Consider the following 26,957-nt stretch of genomic DNA (forward strand, 5'->3'; position numbering starts at 1 on the left):
CACAACAATTAAGGTGCCCTGGATTTACTTATCATCGCTACTTCCCAGCACTAATGATACTGCTTCCAATTGTAAAAGCACATTAACACAATAACGAAAGTTCAAAGACTGATGTACATACATACATTCATACATGATTAATTCGGGAATTCCTTTCATTGGAACATTAAATTCCCTGGAATGTGGCAACCGTGATGTTGCAGCTCATACAAGAATTCTGACCAAGAAACTGTCGTGTCCCTACAAAACTGCATCAACACTAATTTAGTGCCGATGTGGTTACCAGTTGCCATCTTTTATGTGCCATTGATCTTCTTGCATTCCAACTGCCAGATCCTATCTGGCCAGAAATGAAACAGACATTGCGTTAGTATCAACTTGTCATGTTTAACATTAACGCAGTTGATCATTTGTTCTTTGAAAAATAACAAAAGAATTGTAGTTACAGTTCTGAAATAATAATCAAGTAATAATTACCTGCTTTTCAGACTGATAATTTAGAGAACCAGATGGATAGATAACATCTTAGAAAGCATGGCAGGTGAAGCAACCACTCAAGGAACCCATCTGGCGGGTTCTACGGAATGATACAGCCTTGTGTGAAGTCCTAGCAACTTGATGGTCTTGGTTGGCGGCAACCACCGAGCTTCTCATTTCTTGAGCTCTCTTTTGAGCTGATCTTAGCTTGTTCATAATCTTATCCATAGATGATGACCGCCTTTTTTCCAGCTTCATCTGAGATCATATGTTAGTCAACCATAGCAACAGCACAAAGGCCGATGTCATGCAAAACCCAGGTTTGTGGAACATAGGGCCAAAAATGCATGCCTTGTGATTTTTTTAAAAAATTTAAAGCACCAATCTGTAATCCAGATGTCACCATGAAATGTCTTCTATTTCTTAAAAAAAAAGAAGTAATTGCGGACATAAAAGATTAAGAATTCAGAGAACATCAAATAGATCAAGATCAGTGTAGATCATTCAAAGGAAGAAAATAAAGGAAACAAAAATTTTATATCGAAAATCCACATAATTTTAAATGTTTCCTTTCTTGTTACTTTTTCTCTGTTTTTACTTGTTTTTCATAGAATTCTTCATAGACGCCCTCAATCATTTTTCCAATATACAATATTAAGGACTGAAACTGCAGGATGGCAAGATTGGGATCAAGAGATCATCACAAATGCTCTGTCAAATCCAATTGCCTGCTATTTATCTGAAGGAGGACTATTCTTCCAAATATAAATTCCAAACAAAATCCTAAGAAGGCTATAAGATAACACCTTGTTTTAAGAATGTGTTTAACACAAATTTTTTAGCAAGTTTTATTAATAAACATTAAAAGAAACAGGATTCATGCTTAGCAGTAAATGTCAAGTGCATTCCAAGAGTAACAAACAAATAGAAGGCAGAAAAAAGAGTGAAGAACCTCCAGTTTTCGAATTGCTGCCTCAGCTTTTGCTTTCTGCAGGTTTTCCCATGCTGTGATTCTGAGTTCCTCTCTTTTGATCCTATCAAAAGCCGAAAAACATAATCTGACAATGGTCTTCCTGGGGACTGGATTGAGTTTGAAAAAAATAATGCAGACATTTTTATTAATAATTCAGGAATTCTGTGTTTTCTGGCTTAAGTGCCGATAGTGCTTGACGAGGTGAGGATTCCGTCTTCCTTATCTACAAGATTTCAATTACTGATTTTCTAGGTCTTTAATCACTTCCAGATCAGTCATCCTCATTAACTAACTTAAAAATGCAAAGGGACAATAAGTATTTCTTCGATTAAGAAAACATACTTTGAAATGGTCTTCGTCGATTCTGTAATATCCCAAGCTGAAGTTTGAGCATCCGCGGCTTTCTTTCTCCAGTCATCAACAATTTCTGAGCTCTTCCCAGAGGTTCGAGTTCGATGTTTCTTGGACCATCTAGTCACAGTAACCTTTTCATCTACCTGCACATCCCTCACATCTGATTTAGAGGAACGAACGCTCTGGATTTCCGCAATAGGTAAGGCAGACGGAGTGGAGGCAGAGAGCAACATCCTTTTGGGAGATGAGTAAGAGCCACTCTCAGGGCTCATCTGAGTCGCCATGTCCCTTCTTGAAATAGTACAAGAAATATCAGTGGCAGCATCCTTGAGCCCATTAATCTTTTCATCTGTAAGTTAGATTAAACACCAAGATTCCAATATCAGATATTTGAAACTCCAACAGGTATAAAACAGAAATGCCAATGATCAGTAAATTCTCCAACTTCCCAAGATAATATGTAAGAGCCCAGACAAGGTATTTTGTCCATATCAATATTAAGGACTAATGGTTCAGCTGTTGACAGAGTATATGGCTGGTTCCAAAATTCAATTTAACCAGTACAACCAACAAACATTGTAACGTGAAATACCAATTGTCTCTTGTCTGGACATAAAAAGGTTCTTCATGCAATTACCATACAGAAAGGCATGTTAATAGCAGTTCCTAAATTATTATGACAACCTAAATTGATAAAAAATCCAATAACTTTGTAACAATCACAATTACTCCATAAGTTACTGCTAATGGTGAAAAAATTAACCAATAGAACTCCATAATGTCAAATTAGAGGACGCTGAAGCTCAAATCATTAAGTCTAAGATCATATACCTTGTGGGGGCAATGATGGTGGATTCAGAGTCTCCGTGCAGCCGTGAACACTGGCCGAGCGCGCCATGCAAGGCTCCATACTCACAGGAAAATTTCCGGCATGAGCGCCAGGTTGAATTGCCAATCGATCAGCTGCTATTACACCAGCCGAGAATGGAGAACCCGCCATGAAGTTGACAAAATTGCCCCCATCAAACATCGGCATTGCAGGCGAATATAATGAATAATATGCAAGCCCAGGAGGACCAAGGGGGCCGCTCTTAGATTTTGGCCTCCTCTGAGGAGCTACATAAGATTGTCTTGCAACACCGTCACCGGCAACAGGGCTGAGTATCCACCTCTCAGCATCTTCCCATTTCGAAGGCAACGTCCTTCCGTTATTAAAAGGCAAGAGTGCAGCACCCACTTGCCTCCTATTCCCAGTTGTCTGCAAAGGTACTCTCTCCGAACTCCAACCCTTGTGCATCCCAACACTTGCGTTCCTGTAATTCGGTGTTCCTGGACTGGGAAATGTACCCGTCTTGCGCGACAAATTAGAGCTTTTCTTCATAGCCCCCAAGCGTGGAGAAGAAATGAAAGTAGCATTGTTCAGATCTAGAGAAGCAGGTCTTCTCCTCGAAAGAGCTTCGGCTCTCAATCTCCTCTCCTGGCACTCTACACAAACAAACAAGTAGATTATCATCTCATTAGCCATAAGTAAAAATGTCAATATTTTAATTTAAAATACAGAGGAATTCGTTTCGATCGGGGTTACCTTTGAGAGATTGAGAAAATGAATTTCTGGCTGAATCTAAGGTTCTATTATCGTCTTCTGCAGTAGCAACGCTGTCTTCTTTTTGAGCACGAGATGCTAGTTATAATTATAATTGAAGGAAAACAGTGAGACGAAAGGAGGCGGGCCTGGTGAGTCCTGACTTTCTTTTGTTTTTGTGTCATTAGCTTTATATTTAAAATGAAAAAAAGAAAAGGATCCGAGTACCTGTACCTTTCACCTGTTCGGCTTTTTTAGAGAGACGACGAATGTGCTTATTGCGTTGTTGCGTTGTTGTGACTACTTTGTTCGGATCTGGATCTCGATCTGGACCACCACTTCCACTTAAACTCTCCTGCCGCTCACGTTCTCCCAAATGCTGCACTCATCCGAAGTAAAAGGTGCAGCAAAACCAAATTAACAACTGGAAAAGGTAGCGAGCTTCAAAGCCAGCCAGCAGCCAGCCGGGCCACATGCTATATAATGGTATGGCTTTATAACTACGAGAGACAGATCTCAGAGACAATGCAGAGTGATCTGTATGTATGTTACCACTTACCAGAGATATTTCAGAAGCGAGAGAGTCCTGATCGTGAGCATCGGAAGCAAAAGAGCAGCGATCAACACTCGCCGAAGCGGAAGAAAATAGACTGAAGTTGGATTCAAGGGTGAATATGACAGAGTCTGGGCTGGAGTCACGTGCTCTGTACGCCGACCTCTGCTCCTGAAATCCTAGCTCCGGCATTCTGAAACTCGAGTTCACATTCACCCCTAACCTGTAACCTCACTCCAGCCACCAGAAGAGTAGCGACCGAGATTCTCTTTTTAGCTTATAAAATCTATTTTTCTGAAGGAGTATGAAAATATGGCGGGTATATAAAAGAAGGAAACTCCTTACTCCCCCCCGTGCCTCGCTCACTTTTTTTAATATATATTTAAGTAGTAATAATAATAATAAATAAATAAATAAACAAAAACGGAGAAAATGACAATATGATTCGGCTTTTGTTTTCTTTCGTTTAAAATAAAAAGTATTATCAAGGAATTTTCAAAGAAAAATTAAGGACAATGACCGGCGAGGTTTGTTTGTTTAATTGCTTCTGTTAACGGAGTGGAGCGAATGAGTGAGTGGTAAGTGGGGGTTGCTGCTTTTAATGTTTTGGTCGCTCCATCATTGCCTTGACTGTCATATGTAAACGAGTGTGGGACCCTTGGATTCTATTTCAGATTATTTCCTTTTTCAAATATTGAATCAATTTCAATTTGATTATGGATGGCCAGAAAAAATGTTCATCTTTTTGAAAGGGCGGGCGGTAATTGTGTCCGTGTTCTTTTTTCTTTTTAAAAAAGGGGTAATAATTTGAACAATCAAAGACAAAAAGCGTCGTTTCTGGAAATGACGTGTATGTGATGTAATTTTACCGTTATCAGAATTTTTTTTTTTAGAAATGGATTTGATATTTTGATCGCGCCGCTACATCCATCAAATCAAGCAATTTTTTGAGTCAAAATATTATTTTAAAACAATTATTCTGCCTGGGCTCAGAAAAATAAAATAATATTATGAGTTTATGAGAAAGCGTAACTATTTTGTGTACTCCCGTGTACTCGTAAAAAAATTATAAAAGAAAATAAGAGTTTATTTAATAATCATGAGTGTTTATTTAATTTTATAATTTTATTGTTGTTTGGTAATTTTTTAAAATAAAATTTTTGAAGATTGAATAAGTTAGTAAAAGCTCAAAATTTAAATTTTAAGAGTAAAAATTAAAAAATATTAAAATATTAAATACCTAAATTATCATTTGACAACTTTATTTTAATTCTTTCATAACATAATATTTAAAAATTTATTTATTAAAATAATTTTATAATTTTTAATAAAATTTATCATTGACAATCAAATAATTTATATTTTTTAGTAAAAGCTCAATTTACAAAATTTTTATTAACAAAAATTTCATTTAAATAACATATATTTAAAAAGTTATACGAAATAGAGTATAAAATTTTGAATACAATTACCCATGAGAGTAAAAAAAAAAGAATTGATTTACAAATCAACTATTAAATAAACATCTAACAAAAACTTTATAAGCTGAATAGGTTAGCTCCATTTGTGTATTATCGGGGCTAATATAATAATGACCATAATTGAGGCAAACTCGCGTTGAAATTAAAATTTAAAGACAAAGCAGATTTTGTTGTTCCGTAAATCCACGTTAGTCATAATTAATCATCCCCTTCAAATTGCCAAGGGTTAATGAATATAACAGGAAATCGGTGGTGAAGTGGCCCGTGTTTCCTCTAGAAACAGCAGCAAAGCCAAAGAGTCGACGAGTGGTTTACCATATCCATCTGTCCCCATAAAGCGTGCCGCGGCGGGTGCTCAGACTCAAAAAGCCATCCAATCTACTTACTATTTTTCTGCCACGCCTACCATCGCCGTGCAAAGGCATAATTATTTTCTTTTCTTTTTTTTTTAATAAAAGACAGTCGTCAGTACAAAACATGTAGAGGAATCCTGAAAATTTGATCACGAAAAGGAAAGGAGATAGGTAATGGCAAATCTTTCTTTTTGTCATAGTAGTTGTTGTTGTTGTCAATTGACAAATCACGTATGGTCAGTAATAGCCCTCGACAAAGATGCCGCCAGCTGGACAGGGGACAGCCTGCCCTCCCGCCGGTCAAACCGGGTGATGCCGTAATAAACAATTAATAAAAAAAACTAGTCATATAAATTAAATAATGAAAATTATTTATGCACTATCACTGTTTTATCTTTTAAAAATTATAAAATTTATAAATGTAGTTAAAAGATCATTATTCATCATAAAAGTTAAAAGTCTGTTCAACGAATTTTTTTGTCTGTCTATAATTGTGCTTCTTTTATAATTTTAAATTTCGTTACTTTTGAATATATGATTATTTTTGCTTAGATTTTTAACGGATTCTAATAGTATTAGTAATAAAATTGTTGATTAATATAAATTTAAAAACATAGGTGATGTATAAAATATATCAATTTTTTTATAATTAATATACATATGACAAAATAAAAATGGTAAAAATATAATTTTTCAATTAATAATAATGTTAGTGTACACCTTCAACTGTTTTATTGTTTATACGCCAAACACCACCTCTTATCATTTTATTTTTCGTCTACTGTCGGTGAAATTGGTGATGAAATAAAATTAGTAACTATGAAATTGGTAAATAAATTGACAGAAAGCATAAATGCTTTGGTAAATTGAGTTAAGGGCCTTGAATATGTTAGTCAGATGAGGAGATGAGTGTCTTTTACTCCGCCATCACATGTGACCTGAATGAAACACAGTCGTCGTGCAGTTAATTTCAGATCTAATGTTAGGTTGGTTGTGTTTTTCTAGAGTAGATTGAGGACCCAACCCAACCGTGGGTTTTTATTTTCTTTAAGAGTTCTGACACTCGACGCGTTCAATAGAAATCTTCAATTATTTTTTTGAACCAAATATGGACCAGTTTCTTGTAGGGGTGGGTAAAAAAACCGTAGTGTTAAAAAAATCAAATCGAACCGACGATTTTTTCTAATTCGGTTCGGTTTTTATTTTTTTTAAAAATCAAATACCGTTTGTAAAAAAATCCGAAATGTCAGTTCGTTATTCGGTTCACTTAGCTGAATTGAAAAACCGAATTATTTTTTGATTTTATTCAAATCAAACATGTGTTATTTCTCTTTATAATATTATGATTATGTTTATATAGATGGAGTATTGGAGTTTGGCTATGTATTTTGAAATTTTAATATTTCATATTTTGAGAGTATCTTATTAATAGTTAGTAAGATATTAGTGATAAAATGTGTTTTGAATACTTTGTATTTATTGTTAATATTTGTAATAAAATTAGGATAAATTAATTATTGAAAAAAATTATTACATTCATGAGGCTCAATAGGCTAAAAATTTAAAAATTCAAAATAGGCCCAATAGATCCAGAACTGAAAAAACCGAACCGAACCGAACCGTTCCGAAAAGAACCGTTTGAATTCGGTTCTTATTGAGTTTGGTTCTTTTTATAAAATAACCGATTTAAATCGGTTCTACTTAATTTCGAATCGAACCGAACCGTGCCCACCCCTGGTTTCTTGTAGGAATGGATTGTCGAAGGTGGAATGTGAAACTACATAATTAATCTACATAATTTTCTGTTTCATAATACTCATGTAATTTAATTTCAAATGAAAAAAAAAATCAATGCAATGTTATTGTACGATTAACCCTACAAATTAAGGGGCGCACTCATTTTCTATTTTACAAGAACAAGAAAATATTTTTTTTAAAAAAAAAAAGTGTTTGGTAAGCCTCAGTAACGATGACCTTTTTTATTTTTAAGAAAATAAATCATACCCCTTTTACAATATTGACAAAACCAGGTTAGAAAACGTAGAATTTTTGTTCACTTCGTTTATGGAAGCCATCACCACTTTTATATATAATTACATGCCGATTGTGTGTCCTGCTCTGCCAGTACTGCCCTTTTCCTCTCTTGTTCATTTTGTTTCTTGTATTGACGTAGAAATATAATTGCTAGTGGATCTATTAAATTATATATCTATATATATATATATATTCACTATATTTTAATGTTCCTATATTTTTAGAGAAACAACCTTTCATTTTTTCAATTTTCAAATACTAATCATATCTATATTATAAAATAAATACAAAAATATCAATTTAAAAAATACATTACCAAACACACCCTTCAGTATTTAAATAAATCCAACTTCCAAATTAGACTTGGAAGATAAAAAGTATAATTTTTCCCTACAAATTTGATTCAATGGTTCTACAAGATGATAAATGAACGTCACAGATCATCATCCCAAGAATGTGAGAGACCCTTTTGGTCATAAGTTGTTGTCAATCATATTTCATATTTGAACTCCCTAGTTCCACATCTCCTAACAAACTCCACATTTGTTTTATTTTTATTTTATTTTATTTTTATCAACAGTCAATGCTCACAAGATCAAAGACGAACTCCCTGTCTGAATGCAATGTTCAAACGTAAGATCTCTCCATAACTTACTATTTGTTCACATGAAATTCGTATGTTTGGATTGTAATCGCTAAAGTTGTTGACGAGAGCAGATGAGGCAGAGCGCTCACAATTGCATAACGTTGTCAATTTTTTTTTAAAAAAAAAAAATTGAAAAAATTACAGAGAGAAAGATAGGGTAGTGGTTGTATGACTACGGACCCAATTCGAGGTAGCTGGACTGACAACACATCTGAGTCCCAACCGGTGTTCAATTCCAGTTAAAGAACCTCTTTCAGTAGACTTGACGCACCGTCACTTTGACAGACTCGCGCTGGCTACCGTGTGGAAGCCCTTGCTAATTTTGTATACACACCGAGTAACTTGTGTCTGTTTATGTGACATCTGGTAACAAGATAAGAAAATGTTCCAAATAGGGGGGTAAAAGGAAAAAAAAAAAGAAAAAGAAAAAGAAAAAAAGACAGTTTGATTATGGTCATTTCAGTTATCATCTATATTCTCTCTTGGTACGAACACTATAGCATTTGCTCACACTCTGATGATACAACCAGCCAATCAATCATAAGACATATGAAATAGTACGCTAAACTGTACACTAGATAACTCCATCGACAACAGCAACGGTCAACATTCACAAAATACTGATACCAGCTCCTCCATATGCTCTCTCTCACCCCCACGTGAACCCAGCTGTTCATTGCTCTCTAACTGCCGTTCTATTGAAGTAAGCAGTTATTGCCTTCAGCCTACCATTCAAAAAGTTCTTCTCAACCTGGTAAGGACATAGGAATACAATATGATTACCGAACAACATCAATGATATTTTAAATTTTGACTAAAGCAATGCATACTTTAAACCGCTCATTCATAAGTACACAAAAGAGTCTAATCTGAGGAATTGGTAGATTACACTTCAAGAATTTCCAGGGAAGGAGTATGTATCTCCATACAATGATGTTTAAGTAAAAACTGCTGTTACTACTGTACTCAAAAAGTATCATAGCCTAAATGATTAAAACTTAAATAAAGCCTTAACTACCATTTTAGATGGGGCAATGCAAAGGGGCTGACGCCGCCACCTCTTACTAATCCAAAATATGATCCAACACTATTGTCTCATGGATAACTAAGCATCAATTTTTAGGTCACCGCACACTCCCAGCCCATCAATTACCCATCTGTTGATGAGGAATAGTATAACTACAGTCTGACTAGCCCCGTAAAAAATCATTCATACCTCCTTATGTTTTATTCATTTTTTTATGATAATAGACTTTTTATTTTGTTTTTAAGTATGTACCTAATTCAAAATTGTATATATATATATCGACACACAACACCCCCCCCCCCCAACAAATGTATGCATATATATATATATATATTCAATTGAAGTGAGTGACTTATTTTATAAAATTATTAAATTATATATTTATTGAATAAATTAAAATCATTAGGCGACTAAAATGTTATTACTGCTTTAACTTATTATAAAAAAGTTCTAATTAAAAGTAAAGTATATGAATATACTACAACATTATCACCAATATTACAGTAAAACTTTTTTATAGAGATACTCTATATAAGAATAACATTCATGTAATTATAAAAAATTACAGTCTTCATTTGGGCCAATAATAAATAGGAATAAATTTCGCATTATAATAATTTTCTAGATTCCCTCTTAAGAAATTGCCCTTCACTTAGTAATAATTATTTGTATGTTGTAAAAAATATATATGATTTATTATATTAAAAGTGTAAGATGGAATAAATATTTCTTCAAAAGTTGTTTGGGACAATGATTTATTATTGAGTCGTTACCAAATCCTTAGACAATATTTATAGAATTTACATTGAGAGAAAAATAGGAAAGATAATGCAAACATTTAAACTTTTAAAATAGCTTCGCATATTCCCAACACTACATAAATACAAATATTAATTTCTTAAAATTATGTCTATTTCTTTTTTCATTATCTATACATTGAATTTCATATCCTCAATTATTAATATAGTGCATACTTTATCTTTGTATCACGAGAACTACACAAGTCAAAAAAATAATTTTATAACTACACCTCTAATAAGTTATAACCTCCTCATAACAATTAAATTAGTTTAGTCCCAATATTATGACTATAGAGATATTTTAATATAAAAAGTTAAAAAAATAACATATAGTAGCAATTAACATTTTCATATTTTCATGGTTTATTTCCTTCACAATCATAATCACTCATTTTCTTTCCATTATATCAAATTATTTAAAGATTTCACATTCTCAATAATTTAAATTAAAAGGGATTTCAAAAATAATTTTTTCACGGTGCAATTTTAATAATATATATTATAAGCTTATTTATTTCATTGTTGTCAATCTTTTATTAGATATATATATTGTGCGAAGAGTTTTAATGTCGCATTTTTTTATTTGTGATTTCTTATTTCTTTATATGCACCCGCGTTCACATAAATATTGACAATAATTTTGTAAATTTGCCTAGAATAATAAAAAATTCTGGGTTATATATAGAACTGCGTGATGAATGTAATACTACCTCTAATGACCATGAAGGAACGGCAGATAAAGCCAATTCTGCCAATTGATTTAGATTGACGTTTCTTGGGAGAAACATGACAACTCTTGAGGCAATGCCCTTTGCACAGTCAAAGAGAGAATACCTGCACAAGTACATATCAGTGCGTTATGGACACAAGCTTTGTGAAAGGGGGCTAAATACGGAAACAAATAAAATGCATTGACACAAAATGTTTAGATAAAAAGGATATACCCATCACGAGGCTTAAGCATTGTCTGAATGTCATATGTCTTCACTTTAGCATAATCAGGACCACCCCAAGGAGGAGACAAAAAGACTGTATCAGCCTGCATCATTGAAAATTTAGATTCTGAAGAAATTAGATAAAAGAAATATTTTAGTGACCCTCATTTTTGATACACTGGTATCAAGTAGACCGATCCTTTTCTCCGGCCAAAAATATCATAATCATTTATAACCTTCCCTTTTCTAAGAATGATTCTAGATATGCTACTGATACTATGGAATTATATGAAAATTTAAAGTGGATTCTCAATCTCCATGGCACCATAAACATTTCTAAAAAACACTTGAAATTTAAGTTCACAAAAAACTGAACCAAAAACAAGACAGCAGATTGCAGATGAAGGGGAAAAGGATAAAAATATTAGCTCAAGGATTTTGTGGCACTCGACATACAAGAATAACAAAAACCAAAGAACACGGATAACAACACCATAAAAACTGTCAATGGTGACAATCGACATACAAGAATAACAAAAACCAAAGAACACTGATAACAACACCATAAAAACTGTCAATGGTGTTGATAAAGCTTTGATACCTTCAATGTTGGAGCTAAGGTGAAAAAGTTCCCCAGAACGAAATCTATCTCGTCAAGGACTCCATAGATGGTTGCGTTATGACATGCATAATCAATTTTCTTCAGATCAATATCAATTGCAACAACATGTTTGCTCCTGAGATAGAAAATAAAGCAAACATCAAGAGCAGACATTTGGTCGATGCAGCAAAAGCACTATGTCCACAGTTAAACATCCTTGAAATGAAAATAAAACAGGTTTCCCTTTCACATATGAATAAGCTGAATATTCTTCATAAACTGCACCCTTACAAGTGACATTAAAATTGTTTCGACTGTTGCCAGGTTACTGCTAGACCATCAGACAAGTTCATATATGACTGATCAAGCAGTTGAAGTGAAAGAAACAGTCAGAATAGAGTATCCAACGAAATAAAGCATGGTAGATTTATGCAGTGAATATTCCTGGATGCAACATAAATTTTGGGGAGGGTGATAATAGGCATAAACATCCAGAAGACCAGATATGTTAAAAACTACTACAATCATACAGTCTTATTCAAGATACAGAGTGGTTTAAGTAACATTAGAGAGTGTAAGTAACATACCTCCGAGCAAATTGTATGGCATTCCCACCAACTCCAGTAAAACAATCGACTATGATTCCACAACCACAACGGACCGCATGATGCCGAGCTATGGGCTCGGGTGTGACAGAAAACCATCCTTCCTCGTCCATTCTTATACCATCATCAAATCTAGAAAATAATAAGTATCTCTGACACCAGTATTTGCTGATGTTGGAAGGAAACTCTTCAATCAACCCTTGAAGTTGAAGCTCTGCAAAAGCAGTACAAAGTCATGTTTAAATTTTCGGTTTGCAATATACCAGACAAGTAAGCAACTCACTGCTGCTTATATTTAGTACTTCATGTCTATATACAGATGAGAGCAGAGGAAAATTGAGGACACGAACCTTCATTTGCATTAGTCAATTTCCTTAGTGCACGTCTTCGTCTCGCTTTCTTTTTTCGTTTGGTTGTGGAAGGGTCAAGTTGGACATCCAATTTATCCATTACAGAATCCATTGATCCTAGCTGTATAGCGTCACCATCGGAAACTGCTTCAGTGAGTGCACTGGTCAAGCTGCAATAAGAATCGGATGTCAATAGCTAGAACAATGAAGCTTTATTTGGGTGGTCTAACTGAGAATCTGAAATGGGGAAGCCAAGATCATGCTTCTTTTTTCTACCTTTTATCATCTGATACCTGAAAGGTTGCATCATGACTGCATTGCATATGGCTACTGAGTTCATCAAGACCAAGCTTCACTTTGTTCTCCTGGCTGTGAAGAAATTAAAAAGAACTAAAAAATCATTTTGAGGAAAAGAGGAGAGAGAGAATGAAGTAAGCATAAGGAAGACAAGTTACCTGTGGCCATGCTCCTGAGCATCTGACAACAAGCATATGGGATCACTTGAGCTTTCAGTGACCACATGAATTCCATCAGGGTGATCTGAAGAGTGGCTTATCATTGGTACAGTTATGTTTGACATTAAGTCATTAGCTGCTTGTACACATTGCACTGGTGGCTTCTCTAGTGGTTGATCTACTAGTCCATCACCATTGAAGGATGCCTCAAAGGACTTCACATTATTATCTGAAACACATAAATCTGCTGATTCAGAGCAGACACAAGAAATGGAAGGCCTAACAATCATTGCAGTCACCTCACCTGTCATGTCACTAGAGTTATCTGGATTGTCAATAAATGCAAGATGTTCCGCACCTGGGGGTGGGTTCCAAGTAGATACAAGAGTTTTAGTGTTGTAGAAGTAGTTCCTCATGTAGAAAGAGTCCCAATACACATTCCAATCCCCAAAAGCATCAGTGCAATCATAACTGCCAACTTCATCATAGTTGGTCAATTCGTAGCTCGAGGAATCCAAAACTGAGTCAGCTACCAGTGGCTGCTCAGCACTGTTACTTTTGCACAAACCCTCACATTCTTTATCACAATCTGCCAGTAATGACACTTCTCGGCAGTCGCAGTCCATAAAATGTCCACCATTCTCTTTATCACCATTATAAGTATATACAGTTTCCAAATCGCATCCTGGAGCTACAGCTGTTAATGTAGTTGAACTCGCCGTGTCTTTGGACATATCATCGCCATCGTGTACAATGTCGCAGTACCGATCATCATTTGACACAAGATCAGATATCCCATCACCAATTTTTTTCTTGAGAGTACTACCAGAAATCCAACCAGGACATTCCAAATCTTCTCCTTCACCTAAGGGGCGTTTGGATTCACTGACATCCACTGCAACATCATAGGGAGATAATTCATTTTGGCCCAGTATTGACATGCAACATAAAGAACTTCTTGTTCTATCATTGAAAACAGTAGGAAATACTGTCTCCACCTCGCTCACTTTGGACAATTCTTCCGCTTCATCCTTAGTTTCATTACAACAGAAAGAACTATTCATGTGTGTAGCCTTCCCATTTTTTCTGGTCATGCCATTCCTCTTCTGAAAAATTGTCAATGGGAGAGAAAAAAGGTCAAAGACTGGAATAATTGGACAATGACAAAATATTTCAACTCAATAAATAGAAGTCCTTTTTTACTTTTTTTTTTTCTCTTTTTTCTCTCATTGCCATCATCTAGAGATATATCCCTTATGCAGTTATACTCTTACATCACCAACTTCTATGTCTCTTCTATAAAGAGAAGAAAGAAAACAAGGGTAAGTGCACTCAAATGTCAACATTCTAATATCCTTAACCTCAAACTTTAAGCCCTACAAAGATGCTCTGATCTCGCACATAAAACAATAGCTCTCAGTTTGATGATAACTGTATTATCAGCAATCATAAATGGAACAATCTACTATTAGCTACATAGACAGCCCCCTTGTTCATGACCGAATTCACAACTATTTCATACACTACCTAGCAGACCATTTCACAGACACAGCCAATCATTTTTCCAAGAAGGAGAAGGGGAAAGAGAGAGAGAGAGAGAGAGAGAGAGAGGCTTCTACAAAATGAAACAAACATAGATGTGTCAATCACAACAGAGCAAGTGCAATCCATGAGAAAACCTCAAACCCAAACCCTTACAAATATGTTGCTTCAAGCAGAATAAAGAAAGTAAGATATCCGGTTACCTCCTTGTTAGTTTGGAAGGAAAGGGGAAGACCCAATTCATTCATCTGTACAAACAATTCTACATCCTCAGGTAAATAATTAGAATCTGCAAATATAAAGGGACAATGACTTTTAAGTTATTAAGACATGAGATCAAGGACAAAATGTAATGGAGGACTAGTGAAACACTCGCCAAAAGCAGTAGAAACAATGTTTGAGCTGGCATCATCAACATCTTCACAAAATTTCTGTGTACAAAACCAAAAATAGTTTCAAATTATTACCAAGTTAAAAGGGCTTTTAATCAGTTAAATGCATGCTACTTTATAGCAGGGATGCTTACGGTTACAGAGGGTTCTGGTTCTGGAGTCTTCGGCCAACCGTCGTCCCTTTGGAGCGAAGAAACAAATAAATGCACAATTGGTTAAAGAGCGTAATGAAATCGAAATACAGTCTTCATGAAGCTTGTTAAAGAGCAAAAGAGAAAGAGACACACCATAAATAAACTTCGGTGAGCTTGAAGAGTGAACCGAGAGTTTTAATAGCGGAAGCTTCAGTTTCGTGTTCTACACTGTCCATTTGGTGAAGCCGCGAAAGCCAAATCCTTCTTTGGGCAGACTCGGTAAAAACAACGGGACTTCTCCTCAATCCCGCTTTCGCACGCTTTTTCTCAGTTTTCTGCACCGCCAAACGACCCCGTTTTATTGATAAGTTTTTCCACCAAAAAAGGTGACAAAAATATCACCAAAAATAGCAGTTTTTTTTCTTAATATTGATGATATTGATACGTGTATTTTATTTTTTTAAAAAAAAGGTATTGATATTTTTTTCTTAATAAATTATTGTTAGCAAACCCAATTCAATCTTTGTCCAATTAGCAATTTTCTATTATTAGGTACGTAATTTATATAATTATTTATGAGTGCTGTGATATATGATTTTTATTTTTCTATAGATATTGTCACTGTAACGAATAATAATAATAATAATAATAATCGCTCAACAATTAAACAAAAAACTCAATGTTAAATAAAAATGCCGGTTACTAGCGGCAGGCAATTAGGCAAGGCTACTAAAAACCAGCAGTCAGGGTTCATGGAGCACTGACACTAACAGTAAGCCGGATTCGTTTGGAGGGAAAGTAAAAACTGAAGAGAATGGAAGACGGCGAGATAGAAGAGGAAGGAATGGTGGTAGATGTTGACGGAGGAGGAGACGCACCGTTAACAAACTCGCCGAGCAAGACACAGATATCGGCTTACGAAATGCTGAGAGACACCAAATCGTCGATTGAAGAAATCGTATCGGAGATGATAACAATCAAAAGCGAAAGCAAACCAAAATCTCAACTAAGAGAACTCGTCACTCAAATGTTTATCAATTTCGTCACTCTCCGCCAGGTCATCTACCCCTAGGGTTTTGCTCTTTCATTGACTAAAAAAGAAAATTAAGCTTAATTTATTTGATTTTATTCATGTTTTTTAGGTAAACCGTACGCTATTAGTAGAAGAAGACCGGGTGAAAGCCGAGACGGAACGGGCGAAGGCGCCGGTGGATTCCACGACTCTGCAGCTGCATAATTTGATGTATGAAAAGAGTCATTATGTTAAAGCAATTAAAGCGTGCAAGGACTTCAGGTCTAAATATCCTGACATTGATCTCGTGCCCGAAGAAGAATTTCATCGTGACGCACCAGAGAAGATTAAAGGCTCCAAATTGTCTAATGACATCTCACATGATCTCATGCTCAAGAGGCTCAATTATGAATTGCACCAGGTAACTCATAGCCCTAGAATTTGGCACCTTTAAAAAAAAATTAGAAGTACTTATCACTGATGTATTGTGCAATATCAGCGGAAAGAACTGTGCAAGCTTCATGAGAAGCTAGAACAACATAAGAAAAGTTTACAGGAGATGATTGCAAATCGGAAAAAGTTCTTGTCGAGTCTTCCTTCACATCTTAAGTCTCTGAAGAAAGCATCGTTGCCAATACAGAGCCAATTAGGGGTTTTGCACACGAAGAAAATAAAGCAACTCAACTCAGCTGAGTTACTTCCACCACCTCTCTATGTGATTTACTCACAGTTTACAGCACAGAAGGAAGCATTTGGTGATAATATAGATCTAGAGATAGTTGGAAGTTTGAAAGATGCTCAAGCTTTTGCCCGCCAACAAGCAATTAAGGACACTGGTAATCAATAGTTCTACTCTTCAGCTGTTAATAGCTGGAAAATTTCCTGGCAATTTTTTAATGAAATTAACCTATATTCCAAATTGTAGTTATAAAACCTTGAAATGATGCCATTTAATGCCTTAGTTTAAGCCTACAAAAAAAATCAATTCTGTATTAACTGTAGAAGTTTTGAAGAAACCCAACACGCAGTGGCTGGCTTGGAAAGCTTTTATCATCATAAAGTTTAATTCCTTTCTTGGCCTTTTTGATTTTTCTTTCAACCTTAGTGTCTGGGATAGTTTTACATTTCATACATGTTTTGACTGTGACTTCTCTATTCTTTTTCATTAGCAATAAAATTGAATAGCATTAGTTATAATGATCCAGGTATATCTACTAATGTTGAGAGCTCCAAGTTAGAAGATGATGCACCAGATGAGGAGGATGATGGCCAGAGAAGAAGAAAGCGGCCAAAGAGAGTTCCAAGCAAAGAGAGTCTTGACCAGGCAGGAGTACATCAAGTTCATCCACTTAGAATAATCCTTCATATATATGATGATGAGGCCTCCGATCCCAAATCTGCAAAACTCATCACCTTGAAGTTTGAGTACTTGTTCAAATTGAATGTTGTATGTGTTGGAATTGAAGCGTCACATGAAGAAACTGAGAAAGATATCTTGTGCAATTTATTTCCTGATGACACTGGTCTTGAGCTTCCTCACCAGGTATGAGGGTTTCTTTTGCTTGCCTTGGAAGTCTTGATCATTTATCGATGAGCTAACTTTCGACTCATGCTTCGTAACATTTTCCCTTAGTAAGATATTATTTTTTTCTGGATGATGATGCAGTCAGCCAAGCTCTCTGTTGGTAATACCCTGGTATTTGATGAAAAGAGAACTTCGCGTCCATACAAGTGGGCCCAGCATTTGGCAGGAATTGATTTCTTACCGGAAGTCTCACCGTTGCTTGCTAGTCGTGAAACTTCTAATAGTGAGACTGTTAAAAGTGATGCAGTTGTATCTGGCCTAGCACTATATCGCCAACAGAATAGGGTACAGACAGTTGTGCAACGAATTCGCTCTCGGAAAAAAGCTGAGCTGGCTCTTGTGTGAGTCACTGTTCTGTAAAATTGGAGTTCTGTATCATGAAGGGAAGACCAGAAAATCAATAGGAAACAATTTAACATCTTGTGTTCAAATCTGAGCAGTAGCTCTCAAGTTTTGTTTACTTGGCTAGGACTGCTATTCGAATTTTTAAATAATGAAAAGTGTCTAGTACTTTAATTATATCATTTTTTGGAACACCTATCTTCTATGCCTGTTTATTGCATGTGTGCTTATTGTCGCTTGGAGAACCTTTTCCCTTTTTTTGGTAGCTCTCTTGTCTTGTTTGTTTTGTCCTTGTGGTAAGGTAAGCTTTATGTTGAAAATTTTGGTATTCTTTTATGGTTTACAGGGAACAGCTTGATTCACTTATGAAGCGTAAATGGCCTACTTTGAATTGTGAACGAGTTCCATGGGCTTTGCATACCCCACTATGCAATTTGTATAGCTGGTCTATTGTAGGCCCTCCACCTGAACAAACTTCCTCTTTGCCCACCATTGATACAGAGCCAGCTCAGGAATATCTAGACGTTAATATGGATGGAAGATCTGGTACTTCTAAAGAAGACCTAGAGAGTGCAAGGGAAGATGGGGAGCTTCCTTCTCTGTTTCAAGCTGCATCTGTTGGAAATGATGTTAAACTAACACATTCAAAAGGGTCTAATTTAGACCATTCCAGGCAGCTTGCTTTAATTTCTAAGAGCATTATTTCTCCTGCTGCTAAGGCAAGGTCTCAAAGTTTCAAAAAACATGATGATGATTCAGATCTCTTGCTTGACATTGATAGTGAACTGGATGAACCTGCACAAATTCAGACAGAAGTAGTCAATGCTGCTTCCATTCATCACTCTGAGACAAATGAAAAGTCATGGGTGGATTGTGGGGTTAAGGAATTCACTCTTGTTTTAAACCGAACAATGGATGCAAATAAGAAGAGTGTAAATTTAGAAGCTAAGGTTTGTAGATTATCTTTTTTCTTGCATTTTGCTCATTCTTTTGGCATTTAAAAAAAATAATTAAAGATGCTTTTCTGCTAAATGGCAGATCAAGATCAGTACTGAGTATCCTCTTAGGCCTCCGCTTTTTGCTGTGAGTCTTGAGAACGCTGCTGGAGTACATGAGCATGGGGATGATTATTCTGAGTGGTTCAATGAGCTTCGTGCCATGGAAGGAGAGGTTAGTGATTGATTAGATGGGAAAAGCTGTCAACAGTAAATTTAAGACATGATAGGTTGTGGGAATTTTTTCATTGAATGGTATTAAAACTAATTGCAGTTAATCAACAGTAAATTTCAGACAAGTGATGAATCAGAGTATTAGACCATAATATTGTTGTTTTTAACCATTTAATTGAGGGTAGCTTTTGGTGAAAACACTTATATCCAGTAGTTTATGATGGGTTCTGTGATGTCTCTGTACTATAAGTTGGTTTACTCCGATGTCATAGCTTTTTGTCAATAATTTTTTCAACTGAGAAGATGATCCCTTTTCAATGGAATTCTATCATTGTTATCCGTTTCCTTGCTTGCATCTACTTATATTTATGTTCTTAAACAGCCCACGCAAAATTTTCTGCTATATTTTCACATTTTAATCTTGTATCATGTAGGTCAATCTTCACATGGTAAAGATGGTACCTCCTGATCAACAAAATTACATCTTAGCTCATCAAGTCCGTTGTCTTGCAATGTTGTTTGACTATTGCGTAGATGAGGCGTCCCCGTCTTCCCAAAAGAGGAAAAGTACTTATGTGCTTGATGTTGGTTTATGTAAGCCTGTTAGTGGTAGGCTTCTCGCCAGATCATTTAGAGGAAGGGACAGGAGGAAGATGATATCCTGGAAGGATATGGAGTGCACTCCTGGCTATCCGTACTAGTAGTTGAGTTTTGGAACCGAAGACGACAGTGCCTACGGTACTCCCACTAATGTTACATTAGGTTTAGAAGAACTTTCTAAGGTACTCTTGCCGTCGTTATGTTGAGCAATGACATTGTGCAACAGAATATTTGAGTCGTTCTCCCCCCCCCCCCCCCCCCCCCCCCTCCCCGCTATTTTAGTAGTGAATCTACAACTTGACCTGTCCCACTTGATGTTATTTATCAAGACTAAAACCGTTGATTTGCTTGCATGTTGTTGAACTTTCAGGTCTGAATCAGATAAACTACATATTTAAGTGTTTGCCGAGGTCTCATCAGTCGTAAAGCATATGTATAATACTCATGGACATGCACAATTGGTACTTTGGCAACAAAAGGATGCTGTATCACTATATGGTTGAGAGGATATGGTTAACATCCCACGTAAGAAAGCAAAAGGTTTTCATATCATCCGAAATCTTGGAGAGATTGGTGGAGTTTTTCAATTTGTCAGCTTGAAGCAAATTATGTACCAGTATCATTAGTCAACCAATATTGCTAAGGATCTAACTTCTATTGCCTGTGATTTATGCTCCTCATCTATTCTTTCTTCGATAGTAAAGGCACAGGATTCTTGAGCAACTTTAATGGGTCTTGTGGATCTCTCATTCCTCCGTCGATCAAGTTAGAAATAACTAGTTCGAATCCCACCAAATTGCACTTTCCGATTAAGTCATGAAATTGTATAATCTGCTAGAACTGTAGCATGACCGAAGCCTACTTTGAATAAAATGCTCCAAGCCCACTTTACACTAGAATCTAGTGTTAATGCAAATTTGTACTCTTAATTAGAGCTGGTAAAAGGGGTCATCAAGTCGTGTTCGTGTCGTGTCAAATTTATGTCGACCTAAATCCGACCTATTTAATAATCGTATCAAAATATTGAGATCCAAACCCGATACGGAAAAATAATCGGATTACCCAATAACCCGTTTAATATTTATATATTGAATAAAAGTTACATTAAATATTTACATATTATCATACATACGTATGTACATACATATATACATAATTTATCGATATTATAAAATATACATATCTACTAATATATTACACATTTATACTATTGAAGTTTTAATTATATATATATAATATTATATATCAATATTATAAAATATACATGTCTATTAATTTTGACACATTTACACTATTGAAGCTCTAAATGTATTTAAAATTTTATAAATAAAACATTGTTTATATTCACCCTTTTAAAGAATAAAAAAAATCATCTCTAATATTTGAGTTTTAATGATAAGAATATGTAAATTATTTTTAAATAGAAAATATAATCGGGTCATTAATCGATAAATGGGTCAAGAATTTTAACCCAAACCCGATACGGAAAAAAATCGTGTTAACACAGACCCGACCTATTTAATAATCGTGTTAAATTTAACGACCCATACTCATTTATTTATGTCGTATTCGTATTGGATAATCGGATCGTGTCAAATTTTACCAATTTTACTCTTAATAATGCGAGTAGAAAGGTCGCCCACCCCGACCACAACGGACGCCAAGTTTCCGGGTTAGACCTTCAATTTGAAAGAATTTCGGAAAAACAATAAAATAAGCAAACTTCTCCTGATGTACCGCTTCACATCCACCTGTCGGACAGCATATGTCGGTGAAAAGAAATCGCAAACATTCCTAGACACAGTAAACAAGAAGCTGCAATACAGAAAAATGTTTCGAGAAACGATAAGTTAACGATCTGGACAAGCTCTGAAATATATGTCAAACGACAGATAACTAAGGGCCAAATATTTTGCTTCTCTTCTCCTAGCCAATCATGATGCTCGGAAGAGAGGCTAATATTGGAAGATAAAAAATCTACAGCACACTACAATATTATTCTCTTTAATCTACAACTGAACCAAGTGTCTGCCTCAAAATATGTACAGCCAACCACTAGCATACATTATCTTCAAGCACAAAATCACAAGCCCGCCCTTTCCACTTTACCATGGACCAGTCTGTGTCCGTCTCAAGCACCGTCTCTTGCCTCCCTGTTGCATATTCATCATCTCCAAGACCTGCCATTGAATGAATACAGACTTTTAGAGTCACTCAACTTCAAATCCGTAAATTCATTAAAGAATACCAAGAAACTGCATTGTTGTCATATCTGAGAAAGAGAGAAACAAAGACAAAAGGTTTGTGTTTGTGTGTTTACAAGAGAGATTTTTCGGATAAATGGAAAAAGAACAAGGAAAATAACTTTTTTTACCTGATTTTTCTGCATTTCCATCATTTCATCCTGCAGTAATGAAAGTACAGTAAATGAGAATTAGCAGACAACTTACCACAGCCATTAATTCCAAGTGCACGCGTGTATGCACATTGTATACACATGAAAATGAAACCTACCTGTTTCTTCCGTAATTCTTCGTTCTCTTCTTTTAACTTTGCAACTTCTGCTTCCAATTCCATAGTATAAGCCTAGCACAAAAACAAAAAAGAAAATAAGACAAGCATTCATCACACATCCTGAGACAACAAAAGAACACAAATAATTTCATCATTGAATAGAGTAATTTCTGTTGCCTCTCTATTTTGCTTTATCCAAAGGAGCAATCAGCTAAAATGTTAAAAAGTTAATCATCCTCTTAATTGATGTCGACACAATACAACTATTGCCGGATTTTATGTTCCTCAAACAATGTTCCATTACCTTGCAACAACCTGGATCCTTAAAACTTCTCATGACCTTGACTTCTCAAAATCTTTCATCTCTGATCATGTCAGGTTGCTAGCACATTATCATTCTGCCGCATAATCTTTCATGAAGTTTAGGATGCAGCATGTCCATAGATGATAAAAGCAGAAGGTTAATGGCTAGCAAAATTTATGGAGCGGCAAGAAGAGGAAACTTGTCAATCACTTGTTATGCTCTTGGTGTCATTTATTTGTGTTTCTTTCGTTCTTCAATAATTATTTAATCCTGACCTCAAAGTAAATCTTTAAAGAAAGACAAGTTTCTCAACTGTTATAAACCTAAAGTTAATAAAGTTAGGCTGTTAGGCAGTACGAGTTTATCAAAAATGAATTTAAACAGACACCAACTATTTTTTCAGCAACAACTCCTAGTGCATATGATGGATATTTCAGCAATCGCATGACCATGAGAACATCAAGTAAGTCAAAACTCATGGGATTGTTCAAACAAACCGATAAGTAATCATTTCACATGTTCATTTAATTTAATCATGCATCATGGACTATCCAAATGCTCTATTAAGTTAACAGACAGCACTACCAGCATAAAAAGGTACAGCAGCAAACACCGAATCACTCAGATTTAAAGCCATAGGCATAAACAAATAGTAGATTATAAATATATCAAACAAAATTTTACCTGCTTACGAGCCCGAGACCTTGCAGCTGACTCTCTGTTCTTTATCATTCTCCTCTGCCTCCTCTCAACAACCTTCTCCACATTCCCATTGAATCTCCTCCCCCTTAAACTTCCATTGAACATGTAAGGAACCGGCGACACTGAAGAAGTATCCCCATTACTCTTCCCAATCCCATCTGATGACAACTGGTTTGCAGGAGACCCCGAAGAAACGCCTACAGGAGGAGCTCCCAAACCAACCATTCCCATCCCTCCACCCTGAAGTGCACCACCATGAATCAAATTACCATTCATTGCCTGATCACCTACTCCCACAATTCCGCTCTTAATTCCTGGACTACTCTGTAAAGGCATCTGAGTAGCATACGCCATAGCAGGCTGCTTGGGAAATATTTGTGGCTGTTGTGGCTGTTGCTGTGTCTGCTGGTTATGCTGCTGCCGAGCCAGGGGATGTTGATTCATTCTAGCCCCATTAACATTCAAAGGCAAATTCGAAGACTGAATATTAATCTGATTACCAGTCTCCAAGTTACGATTTCCCATCAGACTTGCACCCTTACCCATCTGCTGAAACCCAATTCCCATTCCAGTATTATTAGCTGACCGTGATAAATCACCAAAAAGCCCACTATTACCATTAACCTTGCCACCAACACCACCACCAAACTGCAAATCCTCCCTAACAACGCCAGCTCTCACCAAAAACTCCTCCAACGTCATTTCCCCCAAAGTCTGCTGCCTCTGTGCCTGCGGCATATTATTCGGTCCTTGACCACCAACACCACTGCCACCAGCTATCCCATCCTTCAAACTATACTCCTTAGAAATATCTTTCCACACTTCATCCACAGTCTTCTGACTCAAAGTTCTTGGCAAGGTTAATGAACCTTGTCTTTGCAAACCATTAGTACAATCCGGTTGGTTTCCACTAGAAGAGGCTACCATATTCTGTGTTTCTTCAGCACTCCATATATTCTTTAACAACTCATCCATATTCATTGACCCAAAATCTTTACCCATCCCACCTACAGTATTTTGGAACTCCTCAAATGTTAACGAATACACCGATGATTGCCTTGTTAACGGAATATTCCCCGGCGGTTTACCGACGTCATTTGGTGGTTCGTTACTGAAGTTCTTGAAGTTGATGTTACTCCCCATTAGATGGGTATCTGAAGCAAACATTGATTAAAAGCTAAGAATCTTATACCCCAATGAAAATGAATCTGATGCACTTCACACTTCTAGTCCCCTTTTCAACTAAATTTCAGAATTCAAAAGCATAAACAATTAATATATCAAAACGCAGTTCAAAACCCTAACTGGATTACATAACAAATCGAGCAAAATTTGACAAAGAACGGATTATAGGAGATCAAACTATGCAGCATATTAAGAAGAGCAAACCTATAGCTGATTAATCAAACGAACTGCTTAATAACATTCTTATTTCAAAACTAAACAAGTAAACATACAATATAAAGAAGAGAGAGGAGTTCAATTACCTTCTGGATTTTTGCGCTTTTTTTCTCAGTGATTTTAATTTAATTAATGAAACTTTTTTGTCCCTTTTTTCCTCTCTTTTTATTTTTCGCAGGGGTAAATCCAGTGGCTTCTTTGGCTGCGTCTTGCTTCCTCCTTCTTCGCGTGTTAGGGCTTGCTATAAGCGCCAAGTGTCGATTATCTCTACCTATTTTTTTGCTTTTAAGACATGCAGATTGGATTTTTAATCATTTTATATTTGCTTATGTTTATAATTACATTTGTAGTGGGCCAGCTGGCGTTTGCGACGTGGACCAATGAGGATGGGGTAGGAGGTACCGATTTGACGTTGCAGCCAATAATATTTTGCTACATGGGAGAATCTGAACGGCCCGCGTAGCGAGAAATGAGCAGTTGGATCCTGCGCTTTGCATGACTTTGTACTGTAGTGGTTGTTGGTTTGATAGTGCACTGACTGGAGCTGAGGAGCAAAATGCGCACTCGGGGTCAGAGGCGAGTCAGGGGCATTTTCGTCTGAATGGCGAACATTTTGTGAGCCCAATTAATCTATTACCTATCCGAATCGTGCGCGTGAAAACCGTGGAGACGACGCGACAAAAATCTTGAGATATTATCACTGGCGTCCGATTGGGCAAAAAGAATAAGAGCCATCGTTATTGGTCGAAAGTATCCCTATTTTTTAGGTCCATTTTATTGGATTTCACGTTTTTCCTCTTTTGGAACATTTACCGGCCGCCCTTACTATGTTCGCTAGTTTTACTGTTATTTAACACGAGGAACATCATATCTCCGGAAAAGTCTTCTGGCCTGCCTTTTTTAAAAGAATAATGATGACAATTTGAGTAATTAATAATAATTGTATTAATTTTATGAAGAAAACGCGAAAATGAAATATCCAAAAGAAAATATAAAGTTGAAAACAAAAACAATTTATGCAAACACAAACTCTTATCGTCAACTATGTTTATAATTGAAGTGACTTTCACATTTGTACATGATCCCTCAATGTTATATTTTTCATTGAGTTAATAGCAATTAAATTGGAAATCGGGTCTTTCAGTTCAATCATGGTACATGTCCACATGTAGGGGTAGGATTGTGTTGGGTTGGATTAGATTCATGAAACTCAACCCAACCCACTATTGATTAAGTTGATAAAAATTCAACTTAACCCAATTAAAAAAATATATTCAACCCAAAACCAATCAAACTCTTAAATCATCAGATTGAGTTGGGTTGGGTTGAATTGATCAGGTTATTGAAATTAAAAATTAAAAAAATTAAAACATAGAAAAAGATTAAAAAAATTATTTGGTACTTAAAATTAATTCAAATAGTAAAAAAAAAGATAAAGTAATTCTCTATTATGATATTAAATGTTGTTCGTTGTACCTAAAAATTCACCAATAAACAAAGCGACAAAAATAAGGATTTTCTATTAACAAAAAAAAACTATATGATATAATGTTTAAAAATTTGTCAACTTACTTTTAGTAAAAATTCAATTTGATTTCTACATTTTTGGATCAAGAGAATTCAATCAATGTCAAGTTTAACAAAGATAAATTAAAAATAGTCTCTTTTATAAAAGAATAAAAAGGGAGGTTGACAGTTGGCATTAATTTTACTATTATTTTCATTATTATTAGGTTGTGTTGGGTCATATGAGTTCATTAACAATTTAACATGAAATCAACTCAATCAAATTATTAATTAGCTTGAAAAAAATCAATGCAATCAACCCATCCAAATTTAGTTGCACGAGTTTGATTGGGTTGAATCTATTAGATGGGATTGGGTTTACCCACTCCTATCCACATGTGAGTTTTTAAATTTTGAGCAATTGATTTAAAAGTATAGATAGGGTGATTAGATAATTGAACACCAATGAATTGAAAAGATAATTTTCTTTGAACTTTAATAACGTTAGATATTTTAGCGCTTATTTTT

At 35.6% G+C, this 26,957-nt stretch overlaps 4 protein-coding genes across 12 annotated transcripts; 1 reads left to right on the forward strand and 3 right to left on the reverse strand.

Annotated features, from left to right (window-relative positions):
* Window positions 1–60: 60 nt before the first annotated feature.
* On the reverse strand, window positions 61–4,280 carry LOC102607337 (uncharacterized). 3 transcript variants are annotated; one of them, XM_025096743.2, is made up of 8 exons: window positions 3,946–4,280; window positions 3,615–3,765; window positions 3,390–3,485; window positions 2,636–3,289; window positions 1,793–2,153; window positions 1,430–1,511; window positions 478–735; window positions 61–336 (listed from the first exon to the last, which is right to left on the reverse strand). In XM_025096743.2, the coding sequence occupies exons 1-7, from the start codon at window positions 4,129–4,131 to the stop codon at window positions 526–528; spliced, it is 1,740 nt and encodes a 579-aa protein (XP_024952511.2). In that variant the 5' UTR covers window positions 4,132–4,280; the 3' UTR covers window positions 61–336; window positions 478–525. The 3 variants fall into 3 exon arrangements, with proteins under 3 accessions (XP_024952511.2, XP_006473308.2, XP_006473309.2); XM_006473245.3 differs by having other exon boundaries at window positions 61–340; window positions 3,946–4,278; XM_006473246.3 differs by having other exon boundaries at window positions 61–340; window positions 3,621–3,765; window positions 3,946–4,276.
* Window positions 4,281–8,877: 4,597 nt separating this feature from the next.
* LOC102608303 (uncharacterized) lies at window positions 8,878–15,647 on the reverse strand. 2 transcript variants are annotated; one of them, XM_006473249.4, is made up of 13 exons: window positions 15,448–15,647; window positions 15,295–15,340; window positions 15,145–15,199; window positions 14,972–15,057; window positions 13,531–14,332; window positions 13,227–13,455; window positions 13,048–13,140; window positions 12,772–12,941; window positions 12,404–12,635; window positions 11,817–11,952; window positions 11,225–11,319; window positions 10,991–11,114; window positions 8,878–9,204 (listed from the first exon to the last, which is right to left on the reverse strand). In XM_006473249.4, exons 1-13 carry the CDS (start codon window positions 15,528–15,530, stop codon window positions 9,127–9,129), a joined length of 2,229 nt encoding a protein of 742 aa, XP_006473312.2. In that variant the 5' UTR covers window positions 15,531–15,647; the 3' UTR covers window positions 8,878–9,126. The 2 variants fall into 2 exon arrangements, with proteins under 2 accessions (XP_006473312.2, XP_024952248.2); XM_025096480.2 differs by lacking the exons at window positions 14,972–15,057; window positions 15,145–15,199; window positions 15,295–15,340; window positions 15,448–15,647 and having other exon boundaries at window positions 13,531–14,121; window positions 14,225–14,332.
* A 304-nt stretch (window positions 15,648–15,951) lies between these two features.
* On the forward strand, window positions 15,952–20,901 carry LOC102609464 (THO complex subunit 5A-like). 3 transcript variants are annotated; one of them, XR_008055008.1, is made up of 9 exons: window positions 15,952–16,351; window positions 16,437–16,727; window positions 16,806–17,142; window positions 17,512–17,849; window positions 17,973–18,232; window positions 18,580–19,183; window positions 19,272–19,403; window positions 19,837–20,184; window positions 20,373–20,901. XR_008055008.1 is itself a non-coding variant. In XM_052442125.1 (9 exons), exons 1-8 carry the CDS (start codon window positions 16,109–16,111, stop codon window positions 20,101–20,103), a joined length of 2,472 nt encoding a protein of 823 aa, XP_052298085.1. In that variant the 5' UTR covers window positions 15,952–16,108; the 3' UTR covers window positions 20,104–20,140; window positions 20,373–20,901. The 3 variants fall into 3 exon arrangements, 2 of the variants coding, with proteins under 2 accessions (XP_052298085.1, XP_015384324.2); XM_052442125.1 differs by having other exon boundaries at window positions 19,837–20,140; XM_015528838.3 differs by lacking the exon at window positions 20,373–20,901 and having other exon boundaries at window positions 19,837–20,365.
* Window positions 20,902–21,848: 947 nt separating this feature from the next.
* On the reverse strand, window positions 21,849–25,222 carry LOC102608792 (bZIP transcription factor TRAB1-like). Of its 4 annotated transcripts, none has more exons than XM_052442126.1 (5): window positions 25,010–25,218; window positions 23,505–24,676; window positions 22,517–22,588; window positions 22,377–22,406; window positions 21,849–22,182 (listed from the first exon to the last, which is right to left on the reverse strand). In XM_052442126.1, the coding sequence occupies exons 2-5, from the start codon at window positions 24,663–24,665 to the stop codon at window positions 22,108–22,110; spliced, it is 1,338 nt and encodes a 445-aa protein (XP_052298086.1). In that variant the 5' UTR covers window positions 24,666–24,676; window positions 25,010–25,218; the 3' UTR covers window positions 21,849–22,107. The 4 variants fall into 4 exon arrangements, 3 of the variants coding, with proteins under 3 accessions (XP_052298086.1, XP_024952252.2, XP_024952250.2); XM_025096484.2 differs by having other exon boundaries at window positions 23,505–24,764; XM_025096482.2 differs by having other exon boundaries at window positions 22,142–22,274; window positions 23,505–24,764; window positions 25,010–25,220.
* Between the last annotated feature and the right edge of the window lie 1,735 nt (window positions 25,223–26,957).

This window comes from Citrus sinensis, chromosome 5, assembly GCF_022201045.2.
Source record: "Citrus sinensis cultivar Valencia sweet orange chromosome 5, DVS_A1.0, whole genome shotgun sequence".
Lineage (NCBI taxonomy): Eukaryota > Viridiplantae > Streptophyta > Magnoliopsida > Sapindales > Rutaceae > Citrus > Citrus sinensis.

Bases quoted from the DNA above. Each gene is read 5' to 3' on its own strand.
- LOC102608792 (XM_025096484.2), bottom strand. From the start codon at position 24,689: ATGTTTGCTTCAGATACCCATCTAATGGGGAGTAACATCAACTTCAAG. The intron at 22,407-22,516 runs GTAGGTTTCATT...TCATTACTGCAG, and splicing joins AAGAATTACGGAAGAAACAG to GATGAAATGATGGAAATGCA. The intron at 22,183-22,376 runs GTAAAAAAAGTT...ATTCAATGGCAG, and splicing joins TGGAAATGCAGAAAAATCAG to GTCTTGGAGATGATGAATAT.
- LOC102608303 (XM_006473249.4), bottom strand. From the start codon at position 15,530: ATGGACAGTGTAGAACACGAAACTGAAGCTTCCGCTATTAAAACTCTC. The intron at 12,636-12,771 runs GTTCGTGTCCTC...CTGCTTTTGCAG, and splicing joins ATTGACTAATGCAAATGAAG to AGCTTCAACTTCAAGGGTTG. The intron at 11,953-12,403 runs GTATGTTACTTA...TTTCTATCTCAG, and splicing joins GCCATACAATTTGCTCGGAG to GAGCAAACATGTTGTTGCAA.
- LOC102609464 (XM_052442125.1), top strand. From the start codon at position 16,109: ATGGAAGACGGCGAGATAGAAGAGGAAGGAATGGTGGTAGATGTTGAC. The intron at 16,352-16,436 runs GTCATCTACCCC...CATGTTTTTTAG, and splicing joins ATTTCGTCACTCTCCGCCAG to GTAAACCGTACGCTATTAGT. The intron at 19,184-19,271 runs GTTTGTAGATTA...GCTAAATGGCAG, and splicing joins GTGTAAATTTAGAAGCTAAG to ATCAAGATCAGTACTGAGTA.
- LOC102607337 (XM_025096743.2), bottom strand. From the start codon at position 4,131: ATGCCGGAGCTAGGATTTCAGGAGCAGAGGTCGGCGTACAGAGCACGT. The intron at 3,486-3,614 runs GTACTCGGATCC...AATTATAACTAG, and splicing joins CGAACAGGTGAAAGGTACAG to CATCTCGTGCTCAAAAAGAA. The intron at 3,290-3,389 runs GTAACCCCGATC...TTGTTTGTGTAG, and splicing joins ATTTTCTCAATCTCTCAAAG to AGTGCCAGGAGAGGAGATTG.